General features: G+C 46.4%; 2 protein-coding genes across 6 annotated transcripts; one reads left to right on the top strand and one right to left on the bottom strand.

Annotated features, from left to right (window-relative positions):
- The first annotated feature begins 8545 nt into the window (after window positions 1-8545).
- Window positions 8546-14533, top strand: stom (stomatin). 3 transcript variants are annotated; one of them, XM_037265344.1, is made up of 9 exons: window positions 8570-8696; window positions 9202-9263; window positions 9729-9758; window positions 10021-10130; window positions 10262-10334; window positions 11783-11865; window positions 12188-12391; window positions 12932-13066; window positions 13141-14533. In XM_037265344.1, exons 2-9 carry the CDS (start codon window positions 9242-9244, stop codon window positions 13327-13329), a joined length of 846 nt encoding a protein of 281 aa, XP_037121239.1. In that variant the 5' UTR covers window positions 8570-8696; window positions 9202-9241; the 3' UTR covers window positions 13330-14533. The 3 variants fall into 3 exon arrangements, with proteins under 3 accessions (XP_037121238.1, XP_037121237.1, XP_037121239.1); XM_037265342.1 differs by lacking the exon at window positions 9202-9263 and having other exon boundaries at window positions 8548-8696; XM_037265343.1 differs by lacking the exons at window positions 9202-9263; window positions 9729-9758 and having other exon boundaries at window positions 8546-8696.
- A 436-nt stretch (window positions 14534-14969) lies between these two features.
- Window positions 14970-21308, bottom strand: gsna (gelsolin a). 3 transcript variants are annotated; one of them, XM_037265340.1, is made up of 17 exons: window positions 21149-21308; window positions 19135-19328; window positions 18861-19015; window positions 18596-18757; window positions 18331-18480; window positions 18172-18261; window positions 17921-18053; window positions 17543-17847; window positions 17332-17465; window positions 17162-17252; window positions 16964-16990; window positions 16130-16300; window positions 15878-16052; window positions 15613-15734; window positions 15452-15529; window positions 15312-15372; window positions 14970-15245 (listed from the first exon to the last, which is right to left on the bottom strand). In XM_037265340.1, the coding sequence occupies exons 2-17, from the start codon at window positions 19325-19327 to the stop codon at window positions 15076-15078; spliced, it is 2217 nt and encodes a 738-aa protein (XP_037121235.1). In that variant the 5' UTR covers window position 19328; window positions 21149-21308; the 3' UTR covers window positions 14970-15075. The 3 variants fall into 3 exon arrangements, with proteins under 3 accessions (XP_037121235.1, XP_037121234.1, XP_037121236.1); XM_037265339.1 differs by having other exon boundaries at window positions 19135-19332; window positions 21149-21307; XM_037265341.1 differs by lacking the exon at window positions 16964-16990 and having other exon boundaries at window positions 19135-19332; window positions 21149-21306.
- Between the last annotated feature and the right edge of the window lie 96 nt (window positions 21309-21404).

Genomic DNA, 21404 nt, shown 5'->3' with positions numbered 1-21404 from the left:
CGACAGTGAAACAGAATGTTTTTGAGATTCACCAAGCGGCGTTCTATGGACAAGTGTCTGTCACGCCGGGCTGCGGCTGAGCTTAACTCCCCCACCCTGCGTCTTCTTAAACAGGCTCTCTCCCACAGCTCGCGGCCAATTGGCCACGACGGGCCATTGTACGGCCGCCGCCGCCGCCGCCGCGGCCGGAGCTTTAGTGCCTTACAGGGGCTCTTTGTGCTGGGTGTTTACAGACGCTTTACGTTCCCAGCAGGATTCAAAAGCCCCTCAAACTGCTCGACACCTTTGCTGAAACGGAGCAGCCTAGCTCGTAATACCAAAAGCTTTTTGCCCCTTTAGATGGAAGGCTAGAGGAGAGATTTAGATCTAAGTCTCCCGTCCGGAATTGCGGACAGTCGAAGGACACATTTTTTACACGTCATGCACTGATTCGAGTGTATCATTTAATTCCGTGTTGTATAACTTCATGGCTCAGCAAATAAAAAGTTAATTTTTGTCATTTCGTCCCAAAATTCAAAGCATTAATTGGTGATTTTTGGATAATATTTTGGCTTGTATTTTTTTAAAATAGCAAGCTGCATTGGAAGATAATACAATTCAATACAATTAATTAAATTACAAATGTTATCAAATTGATTTTGAATGGTTTGATCAAATGGCTTTAATGAGCAGTACAGATTTTCATCATTGAGATCGTTTTAAATCATTTATGACTTATCTTCATGAAAAAAATGCGACTCGTGCTGGGAAGTTTTTGGTGACATGACACTTTGCGAATTGCCCTAATAGAGCGCAATTGTATTTTGCCGCTTGCACCCAAACAACGTGAGCGCCCACCGCCAACTCCTCACTCACTCATCGTCCTTCCACCTCAATCTTTAACCCCCGCCCCCTCCAAAAACTGTCCTTTTCATTTCCATGCCCAACCTTTGCCGACTGTGCCGACGCTAACTCTCCTAATCCCGAGGTAGGGAGGATAATTTATGAAGCATTTACACCAAGAAGCCCGGCTAATTGGAAGCATGTGTCTTGATAAGCCTCGCCGTTGCACACCAGCAAGCCCCGGGATTCTCCGTGCCTGTCGTTTAACGTCATAATTATCATTTCATCTTTTTAAAAAAAAAAAAAATGTCATCGAGGATGCAAGCTGCCAGGTTGCGAAGGCTGCGATCGCGTCGCCATATGTCAAAGGGGCCAAGCCGTCATTGAAGAGCGAGTAGAAATCTGTCTTTCATTGGCCGGGACATTTTCCCGCAGCCAAACTGCCCTATCAGTAGAAAAACGAGATGTCGAAGAGGCACACGGAAGTCTTGACCGCGCGTCCGGAGGGAGGTCAAAGGTCGTATCTGCAGTTCTCCGCCAGTCGGCTAAGTGGGCACTTCCACGTTTTTTTTTTTTTTTTAACGCTTCACCTCCAGAGCCACGGCCTTATTCTTTCTTTACCGACGCTCATTTACATCAGGTCGTTTGTTATGACTTTACGATTATATATGGGCCTTTGTCTGGCGGCGCGTGTACCTGCGCCGCTCCCAGCTGGTCCCCATTAATAACAAGGCCCTGCTGTAGACAGAGCAAAAAAGACGGAGGAGCTTGTTAGCGTCATAGGCGAGCGCCACGGGGGGGGGGGGGGGGGGGTACGGTGCGCACGCACCTGGAGTGCAACAAATTTCAAACGCATGACATGATGGCCTGCATTTGTGCACAAAGCCATAATGGCACATTTGCCAAGAAGCGGCGCCGTGTGTAAACGCGTCACTCCGGACGGTAGCCGCCGCCGCCGCGAGCGGACTCCATTGTGGATCCCAAATGGCGGCAGAAGCCTGTAAAATCCGCGTCCCCCCCTGATCTCCGCTCCGGGAGTCGGTTGGGAATAAAGGCGTGGAAATAGGATTTATTTAGCACGCCTCATCAAAAGGGAATTAGCAGGGTTTGGGGAGGGAAGAGCAGGCTCTGTTTTGAGCTGCTTTGAATGGCGGGATCATCCCCGTAATCCCCGGCCTCCCTCCTCGCCGCCTGCACCCCAGAAAATCAAGACAATCGCCCACATTAGCTCCAAAGACTCGCTCGGCCCCCCGACGTCGTCAACCTCAAGCCAATCTGTCGGGCAGGTGAGCTTCAAGCACCTGCTTCCTTTTTCCCCTTCTTATCTTTTAATTCCTCCTCTCCCTTGAAAACACGGCGGCGGAGCTGTCAGACTCGCTGATAGGGGAGGCTGACAGCAGAGATCTGGCAAGCCGACACGCAACAAACAACCGGCGAGCATGTAAACTAAAGCAAACAAAGCCCCTCTCCGCTCCTCCAAAGGCAGGATCCCTCCCACCTGCCACCATGATGCTGATGAAACATACAGTAACACAGAGCAGCCATTAAATGGGCGAACAAGTAAAACACAATTGTACCATATCAGCGGAGGGCTGTAGGGGGGGCTTGCGGCATCTCCTGCTTTCTGTCACGCTCATGAAGCGTGTTCATTATCATCCCCGCTCATGTTTGTCTTATTTGACTTCCTCGGCGGAAGATTTGGCAGCTGGCTGCATTGTGGGAGATTTGTTACCTGAGGGAAAGTGTCATGCCGCTGGGGCAAATCTCTGCCAATGAGGCATTAAGGTCAAGTTCCAGACAAATCGACATCCCGCTCCGGAAGTATCGAATCAAATCGGAAGGAAAAAAAGTAGCCTCGATAATTGACAGGGAACCGAATTTCCAAAACGAGCTCCGTGCGTGTCACATGACCGACTTCGCTGCAAATGAAGGCAGTTTATAAGTTACGCTAAAGCTTAAATGAGGCTAAAGTCTACATTTCCAACAAATGAAGTTTTAATTGTGCTGCTGTTACACGATAAATCAATATCTCACTCCCCCCCTCCCCTCCCTGTTCTGGCTCTCAGGAGGCAACACTGACATTACGGGCCAGAATAAGCAATGCCGCATTCATACAGTGGAGGCAATTCCCGCTCGCTTTATGTATCCTCGCGTCTTTCGTCGGGCCCCAGCAGAGCCATAGCTCCTTTATGTAACACCCAGGAGAACGACTCCCCCTCGCTCCCCCTCCCTCCGCCACCTCGTGCAGGTAACTAACACCATCAGTAACCTGTCTGCTCTGCACCCAGGTAGCCGGGCCCACCTTCACCCCTCCTCCGTGATGTCCCCTCGTTTCTGTTCCCTTCCTCTCTCCCTGCACCCGTAACCTAATCATCGACGCTCCCCATCGGCGTGATTTATAGCTCACTGCTCTGCCGAAAACCAATAGATCAGGCTTGCAAGGGGAATGGGGGGGGGGGGGACTCAAGAGGGAAGAACGGGACCGGGAGAAAACTCTGCTGTGATAAAGTACTCTGTGATGCAGATGGAAGGTGCAGCATCCCGTCATGTGTACGTTCCACTTTTTAAAAAAAAAAAAAAATATTGTGGAGTGGATCTTGGTCTTGATACTCAGCGAATAAGCATTAAAATGACAGAATCAAATGAAACCATTAAATTGGTTTTGTGAATCATGCCGGAGCATCTCAGTGGGCTGGGATCAGAACCCTGTTGCACTCCCATTGGGGGACCGGAGATATTCGATAAAATTCCCTCGCAAAAAAGTTTTGGATGACAGTGTCTTGTTGTCCCCCCTACACACACATACACACAAGTTTGGGATGCGACGATGCAGCTTTTTCAAAGCACTCCCCCTCCTGGCCACCTGGCCTCCTCCACATCCTCCCGTGACCACATGGTGTTCATCCTTGGAGAGTACACTTCATTAAAATCATAGATTGGATTACGGCTTCCAAAACGGGCTGACCGTGTCCAATCACTCTGCAGCGGCTTTGAATGAACAATATTCTCCTTACGTCTGGCCTCGGCCAGGTCCACGCACACACATGCACACGCACGCTCGGCTACCGAGGCCTCCCGGGGCCCGGTACATGGGCCTGACGAGGGGCTGAGGGGGGAGGAGAAGAAAGAGAAATGTCTTTTAAATGACATCCCCATTGTGAGCCGGTGCAGGGCGATAGTACTTTGCAAAACTGCCAACAATGAACGCTGGAAAAATCCTTTATCCGACGGGGGCCCGGCAGCATGCTCTCCATTACCATAGTCATTTAAATACAGTAATCTCATTTTCTGCCTCGGCCGAGGGCGCATGCTAAATATTCTAAATCAAGGTGGAGGGGGGACATGGTCTCTAAGGCGTACAGGATTAGTCATCTCTCTGTGTTTGTGATTATAATCTATAAAAGGCAAATTCTTGAAAATTGTATTTTAAATATTGTTAAATATCGTTTCGTAAAATAATTTGTTGGATAAATGGATTGTAGATAAAAATCCCTGAAATGTTTCAGGAGTCACATAGTTGGCCCATAAAAATAATAATAACAAAAATAAACATTATTTGGGCTTCCGCCTTCATTCAATTCCTTTTTTAAATCGGAAACCGTTTTAGATACTTGATCCTAAACAAAAAATTAGCCAATTTAAAAATGTTCACAAAAAGGACTCCACCAGAAGCCAGACTTTTAACACGAGTTCTTAATATTTAAATGATAAATTTTACATTTTGATTTTTTTTGCGTCAATAGTGTTTTATTGCGCTGTTGCTGAAGGCTTTCAAGAAACTTTTGTAAGTCACCTGCTTTGACTCAAACTTGAGTTTGCACATTTCCAGCTGCTTTTGGGGGGGGGGGGGGGGGGGGAGCATCATATCAGATCACACACAACAAAAGAGGAGCGAGGGGAGAAAAAGCTGTTTCCAGCCAAGCTGTTCTCATTCTTCTCTGCTTCCGGTCCAGTGGAAGACTTGATGAAGTTTAAATGAAGCAGAATTAGGAGATCAAGCGAACACAGGCTATCCGCCCGAGGGATCCCGAGCAGGGAGGGACAGCTGACCTGGATGAAATTGAGAGAAAGAAAACCACGGAGCGAATAGGCCAGGGGAGGGGCCGGGATGGAGAAGTATCTCCTAAATGTGATAATCTCCAATCACCTCTAACATCAATTCAGTCAAGGCCCGGGTTAATGAGCTCGCAGGCCGATCAAGCGTTATGCCTCGCCCCCTCCCCTCCCCGTTCGTTGCTCCTTTTCTTTCATTGGCACTCGCTCTCATCATCATTGTTGTTCTTTTGAGTTAATCCCTCTTACTTCAGCTGATTTGAGCAAGGAGGGACTGCGGGGAGGGAAAAGCCTATTACCCCAGCTTCTCTGCTCTCAACTATCTAAATGCTAACGATGTGAGGGGGCGAGGGTGAGGAAAGCGATGATGGGAGGAAGACGCAGAAAGGGGAAATGGAATGGATGGGAGGACGTGATGCGGAGGTGAGGGAGGGAGCGAGCGAGCGAGGGAGGGAGGGGCTAAGCTTCTCTCGCTCTCGGCCTCACCGACAGCGCTTTGGTTTTTTCAAAAAAAGCCTCTCGCGGAGAAGAAAGCCATCCGTTGTGTTGACCCCGAGTCTTCAAGGTCAAAACACCGACACGGTGCCGGCTTTTTTTCTTCCAGCCGAGCAGCTTGTTGATCTTTTTTTTTTCGTATTGATTAAAACACAAATGCTGCATTTCCACCTGTTGCACAAAATGACATGTTGTAACTTTGATTTGTGTACTTGCGCGGAAGAGATGAAGGTCACCTTGAATAGTAAGTTTGCGTCATGCCTGGTGGCCAGAGCAGAAACTAGCTGCAGTCTGATTATTTTGTCATGGAGTGACGCAGGGCCGGCCCTAGCCAATGTGATGCCCTCTGTGCCCCCTCACCCCCCCCCAACAACTGTTAATGTCACAAAATTGAATGTAATGACCACCGTTACAAATTTAGAACTAAACAGCAACTAACTTAATGGTAATAATTTGCTCGAATAAATTATATTGAAAGATCACCTGATTTTTGGCGCCCTCTAGAGTCCATCAGGTGCGGGCCAGTTTTCGCTTATCTCTTCAGTTCCATTTTTTTTTTTTGACTCGTATCCAGAGATCCCTTAAAAGCAAGTGAGAGCTAAATTGATGAGCCATGGTTCCGGTTCCATGTGGGATGTATTAGAACTCACTGAGCTGTTTTGGGGATTGCCAAAAAGTGTCCAATTTATGCTTTGTGTGAGTCGTGAGCCACCTGTGTGTCGCAAATTAATTGCCTTGCGAGTTCACGCGGGCGCCGTGGCGAATTGACGACGTTGCCACTCTTTGGAGCGTGACAATCATTTGGATTTGTTTTTGCTCGCCTTGTCTTGGAGATTTCGCTTCATCTCAAACCGCATGAGAACAATGGCGGCCTTTTCTGCACGCGCACGCGATCTGCTTGTTCGCATCCGCTTGAAAGACAAAGTCACTTATTCGAATGCATAACGAGTCGACTACTCCTCCCCCCCTCCCCTCCCCTCTTTGAAGAATCCCATTTAATTTCATATTGGCCAATGAAACAGTGGAGGGTGAAAGGCAAGTGAACAATCAATCTTTGTAATGTGATCCGCGGATTGAGCACGGTGAGTAAATGTTTGCGCAGGAAGTCATCCAAGCCCGCAGTCAAACGAGATCTGAAAAAAAGAAGAAGAAAAAAAATCTATCCAGGGCAGGCCGCTCTCTTTATCTCCCTCCTGCCCGACAGCAGTCGGGTATCAAGCACATTATTTTCCAGCGCTCTGTGCATTTTTCATATAGGCTTACCTTTTATGTTTTATGTACGCCAGCTCGGGGGAGAACAGCTGTGTGGGCGCCGCATCCTCTGTAAGTTTCCAGCGAGAACTCATTTCAGTGGGAGAAGTGGAGCAGAATGCCAAACGCGGCGAGCGCAGCACCTGCGAACGCCCCGGGCCCGCGTGGCCGGCCTATTACATTTCCATAATACATGGAAACAACACCTCGCACGCTAGCGCCGGCATAATTCGAAAACAGATTGGCGGGATTTACAAATTTGCACCCTTTTCCTTGCCCTGACCTCCGTGACCTCCATCTTGGCTGTCAACTTCTGGAATAAAATTGGGCGGGGAGCTTATTTGCAGTTGCCGCCAGACTTGTGTGTGATAATCTATAATAATGCAAATAGAAAATTCTCTCACACTGCTGCACCGATCAAAACTCAAGTGTGATTTTATAATTGACCCTACTTGCTCCCTCATCCAAAGTTGATAAATCCTCCAAGCTGTGACTGCTGCAATACGATACGCTTCGATATTGGAATAAAGAAAGATTTAAAACCCTGGGGGGGCGACCGCCTTTGAGGAATAATCATTCAGAAAGCGCCACAGAATGAAAATAAGTCTGCTTGCTCCTCACAAGTCGGCAAAGGAAATCACATGTAAGCGATGATGCCTTGCTCAAGGGCAACTCGATGCTCCACATTTTTGTGATGATCTTTTTTCCGTGTGCGTGTGTGTGTGTGTGTGTGTGTGTGTGTGTGTGTGTGTAACCCAGTCTTCAAGACAGGATGAGCCACCGCCCAAAAACATTTACAGAATAGGGTGTCCTTGGACTCATAAAAACTAACATGGAGTTAGCCAAACTCCGCCCACAGGAATCCAGTTATTAAAAACATGCCCTGACTGGTTGACGAAATTCAATGTGCCAAGGGCCTACGAACTTTTTGTCCATTGTTGTCATGTACAAAAAACAATATTCTGACTGACGTAATACTTTTGTGTGCTGTGGATAACTTTAAGGAGGAAATTTAGTGGCACCGCCACTATGACCCCTAGTGGCCAAGAAACGTACAACAATTTCCGGTGAGGACAATCGGTCGACTCATGCACACAGTATACTACTGTATTGAGCAATGTTGGTGTCAATACTCAATAGTTGCAGTGAGATGGAATACAAATCTGAAAGGACAGCTCAGTCGTTCTCTTCTAATTGATTCCGCAGTTCCCACCAGAATGAGACTTGTGGTCTCTTTCCAGGAAAGGGAGAGAACTGGACACATGACCGCGAAAAGAGTTACAGTAGGCTACATAATATACAGGGAGAGATAATGACGAAGACAAAGAATCCTTTTGGATTAGCAAAAATGCTGGCTGCAAATAGTTAAGATTCACTCATTTAAAATCAGTCCAATACATTGATCCCAGTTGAAGGCTTTGTGCATGTAAGGCAATTAATCCAACAATCCCACATTTTGCCCCTTCATCATAATTAAAAGAGGATTAGATCATATGGATGTGCACCTCTTGTATTGCATAGCCTTCATCAGTCTGCCAGGAAAATCACAGACTTGATTTTTTTTGGGGGGGGGGGGTGGATTGTTTGCGGAATTCACTCAATGATGTAATAATTAAGATGAAACAAAAAAATGTGGAGGAAAAGGGCAAGACAGGAAATCAATATTTGGGAGTACAAGTGTGTCCTGAACTCTGACTTCCAGGCAGCATGGTTTGGTCATCGTTAAATCATTGGGAGATTATTTTTGAACGGTATAAAAATGGAATCTTAGATGTCGTAGGTAAAGTCTAGTTGTTGTTGTTTTTTCTTTTTCTTTTTTAACTCGGTGAGCATTTTAGGGTTTTTTCCCCAATTCAATTCATTAGAGCGTGAGATATTTAGCCCAATGACGCCAATAGTGCGTCACGGCACCTTCCAGTCGTCGTGTAGGGAAAGCTATTTTATCAGAGGGATAAAACCACCGCCCGTGTTGTGTTGAATTATTTTCTCTCCGTAACTGCAAACATTCGTAATATTCACAATGGAAAACGAAGATTTGGAATTTAAAACTGCAAAAAGACGTGAACGTCAATCAGGTAACGCTCATACAAACACGATTTCGCTTATGTTGGCGCAACCGAAGCGTCACGAGCTATCCATATGTGAGCACAGTAAAGAAATGATTATCAAATCGATTATTTGCATTAAACGACAGACAAATCGTTTTCAACCGGCAACTAATGTTACTGGCATTTATTCACGTGTCAAATTCAAAATGAGAAGGTTTCCCAGCGCTAGCAAAGGCTAAGCTAACGAAGGCACGCCCCTCCCATTAGCAAGCTAACGGCGTTTTTGCAAAAGTTAACTACGCACACGTAATCGACGCTGTTTTTATATCTAACTAACTAAACTCCCTTTGGTTGCAAGTCCAAAGTGCTTTGTCTTGTTTGTCACGAGTTAAAAAATAGCTACTACGTACATGTGAGTGGTGGAGTAACTGAGTGAATCACGTAGAAACTTGTCAGTGAATGCATGTGCCATCAAATGTATTGATTAAAATGCTTATTGTTGTTAAAATTGGATCATGTCCAAATTGAACAGGTCATCGTTACTGATCTCATTCGAACTTACTCTATGCAGGATGCCAAGGTCATCTAGGATAGGTTGTTTTTCTATCGTTTGACTGTACAGTACAGTGAACCCCCGCCTATTCGCGATTGCACATTTTCTTTTAACGAACCTGTTGGCGCAGTGGTTCTAGTCACATGGCGTACAAAGCTGTGGCTAATAGGAAAGTAGTAATTCATGTCAAGAAAGAATGTTGGCTGAGAGGTGTGTTTTGGGAAGGAGTTATGTTTAGCCTGGGATAGTTAGTGGAGTCCCCGGAGAGTTTTTTCCACACGTTTTTTCCAAGTACAATGTAATATTACATATTATTACAATTATGAAAACCTGATGTGATGTTAAGAGAAAGAAAAAACAAGGACATTTGGAATCAGCTTGAATTTTTTTTACTGGCCTGTGTCATTAAAAAAAAAATCACCAGTGAATAGCCAGGGTTTACTGTACAGTATATTCTTATTGTGCACTGGGATCAACAGTGTTTTGACCTTTAACTTTGTCTGTAGGTCCAAGCAGCACTTTACATGATGCAGAAGGTATTGCATCCGATCACACCTATTGAATCATTGCATGTCATCAAGTTTGGAGTGAAATTCAAATGGCTTCAAAGGAGAATAAATATCCAGAGTGATCAACGTGATGCGACAAATAGACCATAGATATAAAACAACTCAATGAAAACCAATTGGTTAAATGATTGTATTACAAGATCATTATAAACCCGGACAAGACCCCACCCTTTATATTTACGCGTGAACATGAAAACGAAAGCTGTGTGCGTTCATTTTTCTTTTCTAGCCTTGGAGAATGGAGACACGAGCATTGGCTTCTGTGGATGGATGCTGGTGCTGTTGTCTCTTCTACTCATGGTGCTCACACTGCCCATCTCCATTTGGATGTGCATCAAGGTCACGTTTGTTTGATCGCATGCCAAGTCATTATTTTGCTACACTCTTTCTATTGCATGTTGTCCCAGTGAACGGATGAACTTTTTTTGTCCTTGATTTAAGAGCTACAAAAAAATGGTGTCTGCGTGCAGATTGTGAAGGAGTATGAAAGAGCCATTATTTTCCGACTGGGACGCCTTTTGCGAGGAGGAGCCAAAGGACCAGGTTGGAAACGACAACTTCCGTACTAAATTTCGGACATTTCTGTATTGCATGAATGTATGGCTGTAAAAGCAGTGCTTTGGCGCCCTCTTGTGATGTTTTGCTGCTGACGAACTGAGCTTTATCTGGTCAGGCCGTAGCGCTGTCTAATAGAAAAGTGGTGCTTTGGCCCCACCTTGTGGCATGTATAGGCAGTTTCCAGAGCTAATATGCAACAAAGAAAAACATCTCGGTGATTAGAAAGAGGGATTTGTGGCCGCAGACTGGAAACAGAACCAAGCCCGATTTGTTCTGCGGCAAAATGTTTTCACGTCACAAGCCAAGTTGATTTAATTTCCGACTTGGATTAGGCCGCCGTAGCAACGGTTGCCCGGGTTACTCCCTGACATGCGCCGACAGCGATGTTGTAAACCCATAAAATACGGGCCGGAAAAAAAAAGCTCCGTAAATCCACAGACAGAGGAGCGCCGATTCCGAACGCAACCTCATCATTTTGAGTAGGCGAACAAAAATAATGTGACAAATGTACCCGACGAACACGAGCTTGTCGGGATAGTAAAGGATCCAATTGGACAGTCCAAACAGTAATAATGCAAAACAAAAAATCTTGTTCAATGTGACACAAATCAGAAATAGAAACAATATGCCCCTCCCGCATTGTCATTTATGTGCTGCCGTGCGTCTGCCACTGCAGTTTGACTTATGGACGCGGAAATAAATCTGAAAATAGCGATGGCGCTATTCCCAAGGAAGAGGTTTTTGTAGAGGAACAATCCAAGCTCCCACGAGAAACAATTTGCATACATCTCCCAGCTCACTGTCTCCTCATCTTTGATTTGTTGTTTTACTGCCGCCAATAAAAAAAAAAAAAAAGAAAAACAGGGAGCGTCCTCTTAAAAATATTGAAATTGGACTCCCTGAAGTGCCGGGAGACGCCATTTGTGACGACATGGGGTAATAATAGCTCTCTGCCGGCAAAGCTAGCATTCCTGGGGGTCTTGCCGTGTTTATGCTCCAACTAAATTCAGCTCCGTAATGGCCCCTTAACCTCGGTCACACAATCTTGTCGTTCTTTTAATTTGCGCTCGACGTCCGCGCTTCGTATTTGCGGTTGGCTCCGATTTCACCCGCCGCCGCCGCCGCCAGTCAAACTTTCATAATTGAAAATGCAGGAGTGCTAAATGTTTGCATACCTAGCGTTTCACTCCGCCGCCTGCCAAGAATTGTTTGGTGCCCCGGCGCCGGATGCTTGCGACTTGAAACGGGGCTGGCGAAAGGCGCAAATATTCCCAGCTTTGCCCGACTGCCGGCACAGCTGCAGTCTTCTAAAGCCTGCTTGACTTGGCCCCGTGCCAACGTTTCATTCATCCCGCCGGCTTCAAACATTTGCCAAGACGCCCCGCTTATTATTGTGTTTACCGCCGACTATTTGCATTCTTGTGATTCCACAGGTTTGTTCTTCATCTTGCCGTGCACTGACAGCTTCATCAACGTGGACATGCGCACCATCACCTTTGACATCCCGCCGCAAGAGGTACGACGCGCCCGCCTCGTGTTGACGTTAAACAAATACGTCCGCGTGCGCTCAAAGGCTGTCAAAATGGATTTAGGAAATTTTTCATTCAGCTCACGAGCAGAAAACACCATAAACGTGAAGCGCATTCTTGCATATGAGCACAATTTGTCAGTAGTCGCTGATTCCGATACCAAGTTCCGATACCATAAAGCTTTCCCATAAAAATCAATGATAGACAATTTAAAAAAAAAAGACTAACATATCTCAATTTTATTAAACGTCGATAAATGAGTGGCTTTAAATTTCAAATTCCTGTTTGCCGCATTCCAACCCCTCGCAGGTTTTGACCAAAGATTCGGTGACGGTGAGCGTGGACGGCGTGGTGTACTACCGGGTTCAAAACGCGACTCTGGCCGTGGCCAACATCACCAACGCCGACGCCGCCACACGCCTCTTGGCCCAGACCACACTCAGGAATGTTCTGGGGACCAAGAACCTGGCTGAGATCCTTTCGGACCGTGAAGAAATCGCACACAGCATGCAGGTACAGCTCACAGTCGCCCGTTCCGTACGCTCGAGCTGCATAATTCAGCGGCAAGTGTCAATTTGAAAGTGAACAAACTGCAGAGAAGTGAATAAAATAAAAAATAAAAAACACAGCAGGCGTGTCGAGCGCAGCTGTCCGTTTGCGTGGGAATGTTATCATTTATTCATCCATTAACCCCGTGAATAATTGACGGTTTGTTTCTCGGAGGCGCTTGCTTGAGGATTTATGTCAGCCACAAATTACGCTCGTCGTCACGCTCGTGTCAAGTGTGTCAGATAGAGTTGCTCCGCAATGTATTTGTTGTCTATTATTTGAACACCTGACACTGCCGCTGTGGCAAGCAAACCTGAGTGGTCTGAAAATGGATTTTGAAAGTCTGCCCTTTGCTGCCACCACGTGGCGAAAAGTGGTATGATGGTTGATTTTTTTATTTTTTTTTTTTTTTCCCCTCCCAGCCATGGTAGATGCTCATGAATTCAAACTGATGTTTTCTCAGTTAGCAGCAGTATTTAAAAAAAAAAGTTTATGTCTCGCCAGTCCACCCTCGACGACGCTACTGACGATTGGGGTATCAAGGTGGAGCGAGTGGAGATCAAAGACGTCAAGCTGCCCCTGCAGCTCCAGAGAGCCATGGCGGCCGAGGCCGAGGCGACCCGGGAGGCCCGAGCCAAGGTAACCGAACCCAATGGCGCCATCTCAATGTGGACTTTGGGGCGAATTTCCCATCCGTGCGTGCCCCTCGCCAGGTCATCGCCGCAGAAGGCGAGATGAACGCCTCCAGGGCGCTGAAGGAGGCGTCGCTGGTGATCGCCGAGTCGCCGTCGGCCCTGCAGCTGCGTTACCTGCAGACCCTCAACACCATCGCCGCCGAGAAGAACTCCACCATCATCTTCCCTCTGCCGCTGGAGATGATGCAGGGCTTCATCAAGCACTAAGCGTCGTCCGTCCCGTCGACGGAACTTGAGCAGAGCAAGGGTCGGCATCGAAAAATGTGGAAGTGACCTTACGCTCATTCATGTATTTCCTACTGAATGCTCAATGATGCGGTTTTGCTACATTACTGCCAGTGTGCTTTTTTTCTTTTCCTTAGTTTTAGCTCACACTGTTTTTACATGCACTCTGCATGTTGCATGTTTCACTGTTGTTTTTTTAGCAGCTTGGGCCAGCAGGTGCCACGCAAAGTGGAGAAAGAGCAGGGAGAGGTGGCATGAAGACACTTCACACCCGAAACTGAGGCAAGTTTTTTGCAATTAATCTTAAAAGTTACCTTAAAAGTCGTCTATAATGAAAATGAACGTAATGAGTTTTTGACACCACAGTGCCACCTGCTGGAGGGCTCAGCTTTATAAATACAGGCAATATGTCTTTTTTTTCAATATAGTTAATATAGGTAATGCCATTTTATGTTGTTTTTTTGGGGGGGGAGAAGTGGATTACCTGCAATTTAGTTAAGCCACATTTGTGTATTGCGTAATTGGTATGGGAGCTAACGTGTCCCCTGAAAATGGTCCTTTCAATGCAAAAAGCCTTAACTTACTGTTGTGGATTTATTTGGACACTTTTCTATGCAGTTTCAAGCGTCGTGTGAAGACGTAATTTACAAAAAGTATGTAGTCTTTTGAGGTGGTCCGTCTCGAAAGTCGATTTGTCGTGTTTTAAATGTGACGTGCTAGTTACAAATATGGAGTGAACTTCTAACCCGATAGCTTTACTAAACCGATCAGGTGTGCGCGCATGTGCTTTTTCACCCGAGTGTATTCATGCTTACCTTTGGGAAATTATATCATGATAAAGTATATTATACACAGCCATCGTATTTTTACATAAATGTTACATTTTTTCTCGGGGGGGGGGCGGTGATGAGATATAATTGAATCATTTTCCCACTCAAACGGCATTTGTCTAATTGTCCTAACCTAATTAACAATTAGCTAGATGCTGTAAAATGTTCATACATGAATGTAAACATACTGGGCATGGATGTTTTTTTTTTCCCCACAGTATTTTTTTTACAGATGTTTATTTTGCTGTTTCATGATTGACGACTGTTCTGATCCCAAAGCTGGAAGTTGGATGAAAGTCAACTTTGTTATTTTTAGGTATGCATTATATTTAGAACATTAATAAAAATACGATATCTTGTTAGTCAATAGATTTGGATATATATTTTTTTAAATGTATTAACACACACAACTTTTCATTTATTTTTTTATTGTGATGGCATATTGTAGCAAAACCAAAGTGGCAAAAAAGGTAGACAAGCTAAATGGCAGCAAAGCTAGTCAAATAAATATGGCAAGCATGCCACTCCTGCATTAAAAAAAAAAACATCGAGCATCCTGAGCAAGAGGCACAGTACCTTTACAAACTAAAAGGAAAAAAAACTACAATGTTAAGCCATCGTATCGCTTTGCTGGCTGTGTTTGGGTACGTGTCCAAATATAAAATACAAAAACATGGATTGCATTTTAACAAAAAAAAAATAATCCATGAAGCAAGCCTGGAAAACAATTCACTGCTCTTACTTGGTTTCAAAAGCGAACAAAGGCCACACTGTGAGGAAACTTTTTTTTTTGTACACAAGTCTCAAGACATACTAGCAGCTAAAAGCAAAAACAGTCTTCTGCTTGCTAAGTATCAGGTGCTGCTCTGATGCGAAGCTCCGGGTACCAGGCGTGAGCTCACAGGGCCAGTTCGGCCATGGCCCGTTCCAGGGGGTCGCTGGTCCAGTAGTCGTGGTCCCAGCCCAGGAACCAGCCGGTGAAGGTGGGCGGCTCGAAGGTCTGCTTGATCTTCACGATGGGGGTCCTGCGGTCTCTGTTAGCGGGATCTGTCTCGATGTAACGCGCCGCTGAAGGGGCGAGATACATTTGAATAAGATCATTGAAACTCAGGTGACAAATGAAAAAAATCTTACCAGACGCCATCGCTTCGGTCTTCTCTTCTTCTTGGGCCTCGTTGCCGATCCAGACAAACACCTTGGCCAAAAGGAAGTTCAGTAAGCCTTATTCATGCTTTTTCAATTGTATCTCAAACGTGTGGTTGTGCTTTTCCAACCTGCTCCCAGGTGTCGAGGATCATGACATCATCAGTGGCCAGGTCGTCCTGGGTTATCTCTCCAGGTACCTCTTCAATCTTGGAAAAGAAATAGTGTTTGAAGTAGCACACGACTCAACCCGCTTGGGGGTCTACCTAATATAACGACTGTAATGACTCACAATGAAGTTCCCGGTCTTGTTAGAGCAGGCAAACAGTCTAGGAGGATGAGCGTCCATTTTGTCCTTGAGTCTGGTCGAAGTGCGATATTCGGTTTTTCCTCCCAGAGCGTCCCAGAACTGACCTGGGAATGGGACACGCGTTTCCGATTTCAAAAAAGGTATGTGGCCGACCCACCCATCTTCATGCACTGCCCCCCTTGAAATATATCTGGACCTCTGAGGTACCAGGTCAGATAATTGAAGAATTGGTCTCAAGATTCCTTACCTGTCTCCTGTCCCTCAGTCAGCTCAGAGGGCGACACCCCCAAGAGGTCAGACATTTGCTGGGCTCCAGTCTTCTCAGTGTCGCTGGCACCCACGCCCACCCACAAGAAGGAACCACCGGAGCTCACCAGAACAAAAGCATCATTGGAGTTCAGGTTGGCCGCCACTGCGTCGACCTAAATGTAAACAAGTGAGTTGTTGTGAGAAGAACCTTGAAGAGAAACGTCCGTGTCAATGTTTGTGATGGCCTTACCTCCACGGCTCTGGTGTGTCCGGCGGAGTTGGAGCGCACCTGGAAGAGGCGAGTCTCTGCGGGCTCTGACTGACCTCCTTCCCTGGACGTGCCACCCTTGTAGACCACCATGGGCTGTCCTCCAAACAGACTCATCAGGTGGGCCGGCTCCTTACCCTGCACCACCCTCACCTGACACAAACGCCATGAAGATCACTAAGCATATTCGTGCACTGATTCCTTGAGCAGGGCAAGCTCATGCGTCTCGTGACACAATTTAGCCACAAAGGCTAATCAAGCTAAACTATAATTTACTCTTAACAACACAAAGTGAACATCAACTCAGCAGACGATCACAATGCTTCAAAAAGTTTCACGTCATGCAGTTGAGTCAAAGCGAGCAACCGTTATCTTTATCTGGCAGTTCCTTTGGCGCCATCTGGTGGCATTTTGGTGCAGAGGATTAGGAACCTCACTAAATAAATTGAACTGTGTGATTCTGATATTATAATATAAAAGTTGTAAGAAAATATAGACATGTACATGATACTATAGCGGCAATTCATAAATTGCGCTCTGTCTAAGTGAGAGTGAAGATCTTGGAAAATCTTTTTGCGTTTTACACACAAACTGAACATGCGGTTGGGTGTACATACATGACGCATGCACATGGAAATTACACGCAAGAGTACGCAGTGAGGTGAAAATGAAGACAAACCGGAGAAATGAGCACCTCGTATGCACAGAGCCAGGACTGTGTTGAAGTAGAGAATTGAAATATTCTTCCCTTTATCAACTCATAAGAATGTTGTCACTGGCTCTGGACAAAAAGGCTCAGCTTGAAAAGAAGAATACCTGAGTGGTTATAGGAGCACCGGCAACCTGAGGAAAAAGAAGCCGTGTAAAATCGAGGCGGGGGAAAGGAAGAAGCGAGGGAGAGATGCGAAGATCAGACGAGGGAGGGAAAAAAGGAACGCTGACAATGTTAGCGACTGAATGAGTTTATGAAAACAAAAGGCAGGTTTTTTTAAGAAGTATGAAGATGTGAGCTACCTGCACTGGGCCGCCACCAAGTTCCTCATCCAGCTGGGCGGTGAGGAGAGCACAGGTCCCAATTTCATCCTGGCTGGAGTCCATGCCCTGCCTGTCCAAATAAAAAAAAAAATGGTCACACACCTGTCACACACCAAGAGGCCTCCCTCCACCAAGCTCGTCCTTCTCACCACATGTAGATGATATGCCCCTGACGTCCTCCATGGTGGTATTTGTACTGGATGATGTAACTGTCTCCTCCGAAGAACTGGCCATAGGTCGACGCGTCCACCGGCACCTTGTCGGATCCCTCGATGCGCCAAATCTGTCAGGGAAGAAGCAAGATTGAGCTGGCGGGACACTTCATTAGGTACAGCCGCAACCGAAAACCTCGTGCTTCACCTCTTTCTCGCCAGTGCCGTCGTCCACCATGCCGTGCTGGGCGGCCATGGCGGGGGAGTCGTGCAGCGTGGCGGCGTCGAAGGCCACCTTCTCGATCTTGGCGATGCTGTTGGCGATGTAGGCCATGCCCAGGCCCACCGTCTGATCTTTGTCCCTCCAGTTCTTGAAGAACTGCTTGAAGAGCGGCGTCTCGCCCGACTCGGGCAGGATCTGCACTTGGGTGTGTTTGGGGTAGCCCATCTTCTTGATGAACTCCTCGGCCGCCTTCATCGACGCCTTGCGTTCGTCCATGTTGGCGCCTTGACCTTGAGAGAAAGGACACCGAATGTGCGTCAGATCACCAGTTTTGTTAAAAACAGACCACGGTTTTCGCTTCACCTTTCCATACGTAGATCTTGCCGTCGGAGCCGTGGTCCAGAATGAAACAGTCGCCGGTCTCCAAGGCACTTTGCTGGAATGGGTTCTCTTCAGCCACCAGCGCAATCGTCATGCCGCCATTGGCGTTGGACACCTGGTGACACGGAAAACAAACATCAGAGTTTATAGGGTCGAAGTCCAGGGACTAAACACGGCTCAGATTTTCTGCAGCTGAGCCGTGATTGGTTGAGACCTTTCCTGGGTTGGAGTACCTTGTAGAGTTTGGCCCTCATCCTGTTGGAAGCATCGGCCTTGATGTCATCAGAAGTGCCGAGAGGCAGCTCCGGCTTTTCTCCTAAAACCTAAAAGAAAAATTACGAAAACATGACCTTACGTGGGCTGTTCCTGCTATTATTTTTGTTGAAGATCACCTCGATCATCTTGTCTCTCTCGGCGCCCTCGTCACAGACGTAGACGTGGGCCCTCCCGCAGCGCTCGTTGTCGCGGATCCCCTTCGCCACCTGCACGGCCTTCAGCTTTTCAAAGCGGTTACTCTGGGAACCGCACCACTGGTAGACCTCCTGTGAAGCATGAAGAACAGGAAAAGTAAGTTGATACAAGCAAATAGACTCCGTTTCCAATATCTGAATAAATAAAAAAATGTTTGCTTCAAAACAGGCACCCAAAGTGACTCACATTGCCCAAGTCCAAAATGAAGCAGTCCCCTTGGTTGAAGCTATCCCAGCTGACCGGCACCTCCGTTGCCCTGACAGTCCGACGACCTTTGACCTGGAGCAGTCGCTGTACAACCACCTCATTGGTGACGACGTGCTTGAACCCTGAAGCCACGCCTCCTTTCTGGTAGGTACCAGACACAAAGGTAACGACTTCTTATCAATTTCAAGTTCTCCTTGAAGCAAAAAAAAAAAAGCTGGAATGTAAACACGAGTTCAAATCTCACCATATACTTGATCCCAGACTTAAAGTAGCCAAGAAAAGTTTTGGACTCGTATCCTTGGACTTCCCGATACTGGATGGGTTTCCCTCCCAGGAAGTCGTCCATTTGGACTGTAAAAATGGCCGCCGAGCCGCTCTCGTCCTGGGTGCAGAAATCACCTGCGGAAGGCCATTTTGATTTCATCTTGTGTAGTTAACAAATAGTTCCCCTTATCGGACCAAACGTTTGTTCCTCTTAAAATCGGCATTTGGGAACGATTTAGTCTCTCTGCACTCACCCAACCAGAAATGGAGGTCATACTGCAGATTTCCCGAGCGTTGCTTGATGGTGTTGAGGATGATGTACGCATCTCCCGTGTAAAATCCTCCGTAAAGGTTCTCAGGAACCGGCACCAGGTTGAAGTTCTCCACCCTCCAGACCTGGAGGCCTTGCTTCTTTCCAGCCCGCTCAAACTCTGGGTGCTGCGCCATTCTGCCTGAGAGAAAAAAAATAAAATAATAACTTTTCTAAAACCAGTTGTGTCGTCGTGGCAACTAGCTTGGCGTGACTATGAGGGGGCTAACAGTGGTCACTCTGTGATAAGAGAAGCTGAGCTCCTATTTATGAAACACCAAGCCTCTCCCCTTAGGGCTGGGGCTGTTGCCATGGATACAACGATACAGTTTGCGCCATATTTAGAAATCGCGCAGGGTAGAGTGAATCATGGGTGCCCTGTGCTTGGGTGTTTCCCCATTGTGGAAGGAAGCTTCAGCTATTATGACTCAAACAATCCAACAGAGAAGTTCTAAACACCATATGGAGCTGACTTCAACCCTCATATGTGTATTTTGCTCGTCAGCGTGGTCCACGTTTTCAAACTGAAAAACATTGTGGACTCCAACAGCGCTCAACTAAGATGACGTAAATAGTGTTCACGGAAATGTTTTCAGCAAACTAGCTTGGCAGAGTAAACACTACCCAGAGTATAAACAAGCTCTCTGAATTGAAGCAGTGTTTGGAATTTCACCAACATGCTTCAAATTTAGTTGGTAGCACCTCGGGTACGCAGTGTTTCTGCTTCTCCCGAGACATATGAGGAACAACATGTCCCGAACGATTGGTTATAAATCATCAACTTCTGCTTGAGCGGCTATAAAAGTTACTAAGCGTCACACCCAACAATTTGATTACCACATGCAAGCAAAGAGTCTTGCTGGACAAGAGGGGCAGACGTGAATGTTGGCTCCCACCGCAAGTATCTGGTCCCCTCCCCCATGCTTCGCTCACTATGCCTGCTCCTTTTGTAGCGTTCCTGCTGCAGGCCTCAAATGCGCCATGTAACCCAAACAGTGGCTTCATATGTCACAAAACAGCATGGTTCTCAAAAGTCTTGTGATTTATCAGCTGCTTTCCCAGCTGGAAAAACAAGTCGGCAATTCACAGTTTGATTTGTGAAATAAACTCACTGCAGGCTTGTATTGGGATTTTTTTTCCCCCCCTAAGCGAGGAATGACTCATTCCGTTTTCCCACATCATCGTCGTGGACAAAGAACATTGGAAACAAATGACTTTGACTGATCATTAATTTTACTGATCTATGTGAAGATGATGATCATGCCAACACAAGAGTGAGTGACACGCTCATCTTGTGGTCGCTGACACGACTTCCTCTGTCTCACTATTTGCTTTGACGTTGCGATAGGAACAACAGATATCTCCTTGTGGATGGCATACTGTCATTTCTGATGAGTTCAAGTCTTTAACTGAGCGTCTCAAATTGTATAAAAATTTATAAATTCCAATATCGATCCATTTTCTACACCACTTCATCCTCATTTGGAGGAGCTGTCCCATTAACTCTAAACAAACCATTGTGAGTGTCAAATTGTTTATACGTTAGGGCTACACAGTATTGTTGTGATATTGATATTATTGCAATATTTAACATGCAGCTAAACAAATTACATCGCCTAAACAAGCACACAGGAAGGCCGGAGATAAGATTTGAACCCTGAACCTCATAAAGTGGATGTCCACTTGTTCACTGGGCTGCCAAAGTGTATTCAAGTGGAAGCACACAATTTTCTCTCTGCATGCAAGCAAGGATTTTGCCCTTATATGGCATCGGCTGCTCTCCAGAATAAGCTTGATACTACAGCATTGCTAAGACACTTCAGAAAGCCAGACAAAGTAGGGCGACATGCAAAAATAAGGCCCGTTCGTTCTGTATTCTTATGCATGGAAGTCATTTTATCTCTCAATCCGAACCACGGACTGGAATGCATTTGCTGGAAAGTCCAAATTTGTCGTACCTGACAGATCCTGAGTTCTAGAAAATGAACGGAGAACAAAAGGAGACGAGGGCAAGCCGCGATGAGCGCTTCTAGCTGCAGCCTGGGAGCAGTGAGGCGTCGAGACGGCGTAGCAGCTGAGCTGAGCCCAAAGCCGCTGCTCTTGAAGCTGTCCCGGGACACTCCCCGTTACGACACACCCCTTTATTGGCAGGCTGGCTGGCCTGCCCTGCAGCCTGCGCAAAGTGGAGGTCGAGTCCGTGCGTGCGCACTGCGC

This window comes from Syngnathus acus, chromosome 12, assembly GCF_901709675.1.
Source record: "Syngnathus acus chromosome 12, fSynAcu1.2, whole genome shotgun sequence".
Taxonomy (NCBI): domain Eukaryota; kingdom Metazoa; phylum Chordata; class Actinopteri; order Syngnathiformes; family Syngnathidae; genus Syngnathus; species Syngnathus acus.
The sequence above is the reverse complement of the archived record's forward strand: the minus strand, read 5'-3'. Positions and strand labels throughout refer to the sequence as shown.

Bases quoted from the DNA above. Each gene is read 5' to 3' on its own strand.
- stom (XM_037265342.1), top strand. From the start codon at position 8,642: ATGGAAAACGAAGATTTGGAATTTAAAACTGCAAAAAGACGTGAACGT. The intron at 10,131-10,261 runs GTCACGTTTGTT...GTCTGCGTGCAG, and splicing joins CCATTTGGATGTGCATCAAG to ATTGTGAAGGAGTATGAAAG. The intron at 13,067-13,140 runs GTAACCGAACCC...GCCCCTCGCCAG, and splicing joins CCCGGGAGGCCCGAGCCAAG to GTCATCGCCGCAGAAGGCGA.
- gsna (XM_037265340.1), bottom strand. From the start codon at position 19,327: ATGGCGCAGCACCCAGAGTTTGAGCGGGCTGGAAAGAAGCAAGGCCTC. The intron at 16,991-17,161 runs GTAGCTCACATC...CTTTTTCCTCAG, and splicing joins TTGGTGGCGGCCCAGTGCAG to GTTGCCGGTGCTCCTATAAC. The intron at 15,530-15,612 runs GTGAGTCATTAC...TTCTTTTCCAAG, and splicing joins ACAAGACCGGGAACTTCATT to ATTGAAGAGGTACCTGGAGA.